This window comes from Monopterus albus, unplaced genomic scaffold (genome assembly GCF_001952655.1).
Source record: "Monopterus albus unplaced genomic scaffold, M_albus_1.0 scaffold61.1, whole genome shotgun sequence".
NCBI lineage: Eukaryota > Metazoa > Chordata > Actinopteri > Synbranchiformes > Synbranchidae > Monopterus > Monopterus albus.
This window is the reverse complement of record NW_018127941.1, coordinates 1,004,322-1,011,903: the sequence shown is the minus strand read 5'-3', so window position 1 is coordinate 1,011,903 and position 7,582 is coordinate 1,004,322. Positions and strand designations below refer to the sequence as shown.

Below are 7,582 nucleotides of genomic sequence, written 5' to 3'. Positions count from 1 at the left end.
ACAGGAAATAACCTGTTGCGTAAGGAAGTATTTGCCACCTGTGAGAATGAGCGCTGCCAGATGCAGGAAGCAGAGGTTGCTGGCAGACTGATAACAGTGATCGACACCCCAGGCTGGTGGAGGGAGTCCTCCCGCTGTACCAAGGAACTGGACAAAGAAATTGTCCGAGGTCTGTCACTGAGCCAATTAGGTGTTCATGCTGTTCTGCTGGTTGTTCCCTTGGACATGTCATTTAGAGAAGTTCAGATGTTCACCCTGGAGGCATACATGAACCTCTTCAACGCCAGCATCTGGAAGCATGCGATGGTCCTGTTCACATATGGAGACAGACTGGCAGACAAATCTGTAGAGGAGCACATTGAGAGGGAGCATAGTGCCCTGCGCTGGTTGGTAGACAAGTGTGAGAACAAATACCATGTCATGAACAATAAAAAGAAAAATGATATGAGTCAAGTCACTGAGCTAATTGAGAAGATTGAGGAAATGGTGGCAATAAACAGTGGCCAACTCTTCTGCCCTGACATGTACGACGTTCATATGAAACTTGACGAGAAGTTCAACATGATGCAACTCAAATGTGTGCTGAAGCAGCCAGTGGTGGAGGAGTGCATCAGGAGAGAGCTGAAGCTGATGATGCGTTTCAGGGAGACACTTCTGGAGCTGCAAGCTGATGTCAGTGGAAGTGTGGCGCACACTAAATCCAAGTCACTGAGTGAGTATCACGCTGTGAAGAGAATTAAATGGTTTTTATCCATTATAATATAAATATATTATTGTTTAAATCTTTTTTATTTCCATTGTTAGTTGGTGACATGAGGAAAATTAGAAACATAGGTTTTGGTGAGAGGAAGAAGGATCAAAAGGAGAAGGAAACCACTTATGCAAAAATCAGCCAGGAAATTGAAAAGCTGAATAAAGACATATTGAAATCCACAAAGTTTCTGCAGAGCAGCAAGGACTTATTGATTCCTGACTGTAAGTAAAAATGGTATCATAAACACAGCATTCACAATGGTTCTGAACTTGACCAAAGTCAAACTGTGTTCTGTTTTGTTTACAGTGCCAGGAGCCAGTCCAGCAGAATCCATCACTGATTCAACCACTAACTTTTATAAAGTTCTGGGGTGGCTGTCGAAACTTAAGCTCAACACAAATGTAAACGACCAGCTGACCCTCAGCTTCTCTGAGACAACAGGGTATGGGTCTGTGCTAACAGCTGACTTCGACTTCAATGAATGAAGCTGATCCTGAGTGGTATAATAGAAAATGCACTGTAAGATAGCATACAGGGAATTTTCAATGATATAATAATATTACAGACCTACAGTATGTTAGACATCACAAAGGAATGACTGTAATAACTAGTACTGTAAGCATAATATGACACAACACTAAGGGGGCAGAAGTGGGCTAAAAATTAAAGAACTGAACCAGATAGAGAGATAGATAGATAGATAGATAGATAGATAGATAGATAGATGTTGCCCCAAGTGAAGGAGCTTAAGTATCTCGGGGTCTTGTTCATGAGAGGAGCCAGCTGAGGTAGTTCAGGCATCTTATCAGGATGCCTTCAGGGAGTACCCCTTCATGTCCAAGTGGTAGGAGACCCACGGGTAGACACACTGGAGAGATTCCATATCTCATCTGGCCTGGGAATGCCTCGGAATCCCGTCAGATGAGCTGGAAAACGTTGCCGAGGAGAGGGATCCTGGACAACTAGCTGAACCTGCTGCGACTGCAACCAGATTTTGGATGAGCGAAAGAAAATGGACAAACAGAGAAACTGGGGGACAATACTGTATATTACATGTAGCCTATATTACATAAAACCTTCCATGTAACACTTTGCAATCATTAATCTGTATTAAACAGTAAAGTTAACAAGGTCCTGGTTAGAAACACAGTGCCGATGTAAATTTTAACCTATAAGAAAATGCATAACTCTCACTATATATTCTTTATAATGTGCCAAATCATGTTGTCTGCTATATAATGCATTTGTCTTTTTTCTCATTTTAAAAAGAAATATTAATACTGATACATGGAGCTGTTAATGAAACACAGACAAATAGTCATACTGAACTTTTCCATTATAAAAGCAAAATAATACTGATGATAAGTAGAAAAATAACTTTAACTCCTGAAATCCAATCCTAACAGTGGCACGCTCGTGCCGTCTGGGCGAACGCCTTGGCTCCGGGTGTAGCCTTCTCTCCAGCCACCCCAGCTGGAAGGTGTTCTCCTCTATTTCCCTCTCTAGTTCGGCCAGACTCCTCTCCATGTCGCCGTTCAACGAGCGCGTAATCCCACCTCTGACACCAATGTGGCGCTCCACTGGTTCGGATGAGCGGAGCCGGTCTGACCCTATCCTATACTGGGACATCTAACTATCCAGCTGTGTGCTGGCACCTAGGCTGACAATGAGGAGAACACCTTCTCTGTCTTTTCTTGGGTTTTATTTAACACAACAGAGAACGCAAAATGAAACTGCTATGTACCTGGCACCGTGTGCTCACAGGGAAAATGAATAGTAAAAGAAAAGCAGTAGCGGCACCCCGTGTTCCGCGCCAAATGGCGCACACACACACCTGTTACCCTTCTAATACCCTCACACACCTGTTCCTCCCCAAACCCCACATTGGACAGAACAGCACAAGATTCCCCAGAAAATAGCGGCAACCAATACAAACACCGCTTTGACTTTAAGGCTGCACAGAACAGAGCATGAACACCAGTGGCTGGTCAGGGCCGCCACAGTACGTTTCTCTGGGAATGTGATGAAAGAAATAAAGCTAACAAAACTTTTTAACAGATGTAAAGTTCTCTCTCATTTCCACCTATTCAGGGATTTTAACACTTTGTAACCGGCGGGTTGGCCACACCTACACCGCCAGTTAGTCATGCGCAGACAGTTTGGGTATGGAATTCTGACGGGTATGAAGATTCGACAGAACACCGTAACTGATTCGAAGTGAATCTCCCTCCATCGATCTGTGTCTTGCTTTTCCTTTAAGACTGTTTTTAGGAGATTGTCGCATGTTCTCCAGGAGCGATAACTGATGCGAGCGTGATCCAGTAGAAGTTGGCGTCCATCGCACATGCTGTGTTAGGGTGACGTGCAGCCAAGGGGTGATAGCCACTGCTGTTTGGCTTATGTAGTGCTTTGTTTATGTGGTGTTAATCAGCTTTAAGACTGTTTTTAGGAGATTGTCGCATGTTCTCCAGGAGCGATAACTGATGCGAGCGTGATCCAGTAGAAGTTGGCGTCCATCGCACATGCTGTGTTAGGGTGACGTGCAGCCAAGGGGTGATAGCCACTGCTGTTTTGCTTATGTAGTGCTTTGTTTATGTGGTGTTTTGCTTATGTAGTGTTTTGCCTTGTTTGCTTTTATGTTAAGAGGTCTTTGGTTCTTCTTACCATTGCAAACTCTGAGAGACGAGGCAGTCCAAGTAACTTCAAAACAGTGCTCAGGCCTATACATTATATCCCTTCGGTTGGGCTAGCCCCATACTACACAGAAACGTCAACCGAGACGTCTCTGTTGCCAGTTTTGCAGCTGGTCATAGCAGTAGTCAAAACATGAAGTAAATCAATGTGTGTGTGTCTGTTGATTAAGTGGTGTGTAACTAAAAACATTCTCGCGACCTCTAGTACATGTCATGATATTAAACATAAGAACATATTATGGCTAAGGCTACAGTTATACACGTCATAATAATAATATTAAACACCCTGTCTGCTGACAGTCATCAACTCTTCTCTCTAGTTATCCTTGACCAGATGTAACCTGTAGAAACTCATAAGCATGACTAAGCATTTAACAGTCTAACTAGACATCCTATCTCCACTAAACATTTCTAATACATAAAGTATCTATCCAATTTCTATCTGACTAAAATACCTAACACTAGCATTATGTTCCCTATTTATTGTATTGTTTCCAAATAGGGTTTAGTCAATTTTATGGTGTGAACAGTGTGTGAATGGTTTTATGCACAGGGAGGCAAGGCCCTCTTATATTTGGTTGATGTGTGATTAATTGATTTGTGGTGTTTATTTAAAGGTGCCTTTTAACCTGTTGACTCTGACCATTTTATTCCTGTTCTGCACTGTATTTATTGAGTGGGGGGAAACTTCTTCTTATAGGTAGCATTTTAGATTCTGGGGTTAGGCTTCTTAAACTACAGAATACAGTTGTTGGGTTTTAATGGTAGTGGTTCAAGTTGTGACCGGGCCAATATACAGGCCTAGGCAACTCAGACCGTAGTAACTTTTAGTAGTTCCCCAAGAATAACACCCCTATCTGTTTTCAGAGGTCAAATTCATGCAAACGTCCCCAGTACTGAGCTGCTACCCCCAGATAGATCTGGAAACACGGAGACATTGGAGTTACTCACACAGATAAAACTTTGAGTCCAAGTATAATCTAACTGTGAAAATGTTTTAATATTTCTTCGCCGCTATTTGCTGTTTTCTCCACTAGAGTGCCACAAACCACCGCGGCTTTGAATCAAGTATACTCTTCTTGACGTCATTTTCCTGAGACGGAAGTAAAATAGTAGTCATTAGAAATCCCAATAGTGACACGACAAATCAAACGCTACTCTAAAAAAAAATTATATGGTAAGCCAAGTGCATAGCAGGTGGGTGTTTTATGAGATAATTGAGGCATCGTTTATTGCTTAGCTGTAATGAATATGTTTTCTACTGCAGGTTAACTGTTATACTAGGCTGCTTTGAATTAAATGAATGAGCCAGCCCAGTTTTGTTTACTGAAAACGGAGCTAATTAGAAAGCTAACTTCAGAATCTGGGCTGTTTCTGTTGATTGTTTTAACTTTACTGTAGGCCAAATGCACACGTCACATACTGATAATTAGCTAATGGGTGAGCTCATAATATTAACTTGACTTAACTTTTATGCCGCTGTCAAATCTCGGTGCAGCATTTTCATAACAAACGTTACTCGGGCCTAACACTGAATATTACCCTTCATGTGCCATTATAAACAGAAATTTGAAGACCTACCTCATAAACAGAAAGGATGGTAAGAGATTTATCATTTTCTCATTGGCTTTAAAAATGTATGTATATCTGCTGCATTGATACAGTAGACTGTGTATGATGTAATCAGTAATTCTTAGTAACATTTTGTCAGCATAGTAAACTGTACTTACTGTAGCTCCTCGTCCTTTTGCTTTTGACAGCACGGCAGAGTGAAGATTAAATCTACAGCCCAGCAGGAAGAGGAGAAAAGAAAGGAGAGAGAGAAAAAACTGAAGATCTATGTAGCTGCACGAGATGCCTGTTTTTCTAAGGTATTTTCAAAAGACACATAAAGCTGGTGTTATTCTATTTTTGTAACAGCTTGCATGAAAAGATCAAAACTAAAAACAAAATAATCCTACTAAAAAGTATTGCCTGTGTAGCTGAAGCCTGATGTAACTCACCACCTCACCGTTTGACTGTTGGAGGATATAGGTAAACAGAATATAGAATAACACCAGCTGTATCCTTAAGTGGAAAACTATAAGGTCCATATGGCATTATTTAAGATAAATATTTAAAGTGCTAGGTAAATAAAGTCACCAACTGAGCTTGTGCAAGTGATTCAGTTTCAGATTTGACATGTAACTGTGCTAATTTCTTTTATGTCCCTTTCTCTGTTTGCCCGTGTGTTACTCTGTTTATTATTTTCACACTTATGTGTCTCCTCTACCACAGAGGAAAGAGGGTATTTGGGATGATGAGGCTCTCCAGCTGACCCAGCAGCTACTATCATCCAATCCTGACTTTGCAACCCTCTGGAACTACAGAAGAGAGATCCTAATGCACTTAGAGACTGTGAAGTAAGATCATTACTAGTTGGTCACTTGTAAATTCAAATTTACAGCAATATGTGTTAATGGGTAAATAATCTTAGATTTGACAGGAAAATGACAGTTTTGTTCCCCGGTATTACCCCAGGGACAAGGATGAAGTGCAAAAGATTTACGAGGCCGAGTTATTATTTCTGGAGTCTTGTCTGAAGGTAAACCCAAAGTCCTATGGCAGCTGGCATCACCGAGGTTGGGTCTCAGCCCGCTTGCCTCAACCGAATTGGGCTAGAGAGCTGAGTCTGTGTGATCACTGCCTCAGCCTGGATGACCGCAACTGTGAGTAATACAGTGACCACAGGAACAAGACAAGAGAATGTGGAGATTTCTGTATTTTCTTTGAGATCATTCAGACATGACATATCTGAACAATTTTCATGCTTTCATTTTCCTTACTGCTTTCACACCATATTCTCCCATTTCCACCAGTCCATTGCTGGGATTATCGCCGGATGGTTGTGGTGATGTCTGGTGTGCCTGTGGATCAGGAGTTGGAGTTTACTGATCGTCTTATTGGCTCCAACTTCTCCAACTACTCTAGCTGGCACTACCGCAGCACCCTACTGCCACTGCTTCACCTGGAGTCTCCTGAGCACCCCTCACCCTGCCATGAGCCTCCCCTGACCTCCTCTCCACCTTCTCCACAAATTCACTCCCATCGCATCTGTGAAGAGCAGCTCCTCAAAGGTAAACTGTAAGACTGCATTTGAATGACCAGGTTGTGTAGTCAGCAATACCCAATAGAAACCTTCAGGGGGCAGTGTGAGGCTTTATAATGACTGGAAATAGTAGTACTTTGCAAGTGATGTTTGATAAGTAATTCAGCACATGCATCTTTTTTCAGAGTATGAGCTTGTACAGAACGCTTTCTTTACCGACCCCAATGACCAGAGTGCTTGGTTTTACTATCGCTGGTTGCTGGGCAGAGGTATGGCCATCTGTAATTGTGTATACAGTGGGTACGGAAAATATTCAGACCCCCTTAAATTTTTCACTCTGTTATATTACAGCCATATGCTAAAATCATTTAAGTTCATTTTTTCCTCATTAATGTACACACAGCACCCCATATTGACAGAAAAACACAGAATGTTTGACATTTTTGCAGATTTATTAAAAAGAAAAACTGAAATATCACATGGTCTAAGTATTCAGACCCTTTGCTGTGACACTCATATATTTAACTTAGGTGCTGTCCATTTCTTCTGATCATCCCTGAGATGGTTCTACACCTTCATTTGAGTCCAGCTGTGTTTGATTATACTGATTGGACGTGATTAGGAAAGCCACACACCTGTCTATATAAGACCCTACAGCTCACAGTGCATGTCAGAGCAAATGAGAATCATGAGGTCAAAGGAACTGCCTGAAGAGCTCAGAGACACAATTGTGGCAAGGCACAGATCTGGCCAAGGTTACAAAAAAAAATTTCTGCTGCACTTAAGGTGCCTAAGAGCACAGTGGCCTCCATAATCCTTAAATGGAAGACATTTGGGACGACCAGAACCCTTCCTAGAGCTGGCCGTCCGGCCAAACTGAGCTATCAGGGGAGAAGAGCCTTGGTGAGAGAGGTACAGAAGAACCCAAAGATGACTGTGGCTGAGCTCCAGAGATGCAGTCGGGAGATGGGAGAAAGTTGTAGAAAGTCAACCATCACTGCAACCCTCTACCAGTCGGGGCTTTATGGCAGAGTGGCCCGACGGAAG

At 42.2% G+C, this 7,582-nt stretch overlaps 2 protein-coding genes across 4 annotated transcripts in view; both read left to right on the top strand.

Moving 5' to 3' along the window:
• LOC109962017 (uncharacterized) overlaps positions 1–1,239 on the top strand; it is a 1,669-nt gene extending 430 nt beyond the window's left edge. The window contains exons 2-4 of the mRNA XM_020603348.1: positions 5–712; positions 805–975; positions 1,061–1,239. Coding sequence (XP_020459004.1) covers positions 5–712; positions 805–975; positions 1,061–1,239 — 1,058 coding nt within the window. The remainder of the gene's footprint in view (positions 1–4; positions 713–804; positions 976–1,060) is intronic.
• Positions 1,240–4,059: 2,820 nt separating this feature from the next.
• rabggta (Rab geranylgeranyltransferase subunit alpha) overlaps positions 4,060–7,582 on the top strand; it is a 13,151-nt gene continuing 9,628 nt past the window's right edge. Inside the window, exons 1-7 of one of the 3 annotated variants that reach the window (XM_020603581.1) lie at positions 4,060–4,624; positions 5,013–5,047; positions 5,208–5,318; positions 5,725–5,849; positions 5,968–6,155; positions 6,306–6,563; positions 6,721–6,804. In XM_020603581.1, the coding sequence (XP_020459237.1) occupies positions 5,045–5,047; positions 5,208–5,318; positions 5,725–5,849; positions 5,968–6,155; positions 6,306–6,563; positions 6,721–6,804 (769 nt within the window). In that variant the 5' untranslated portion in view covers positions 4,060–4,624; positions 5,013–5,044. The other 2 variants (XM_020603580.1, XM_020603582.1) reach the window with 2 other exon arrangements.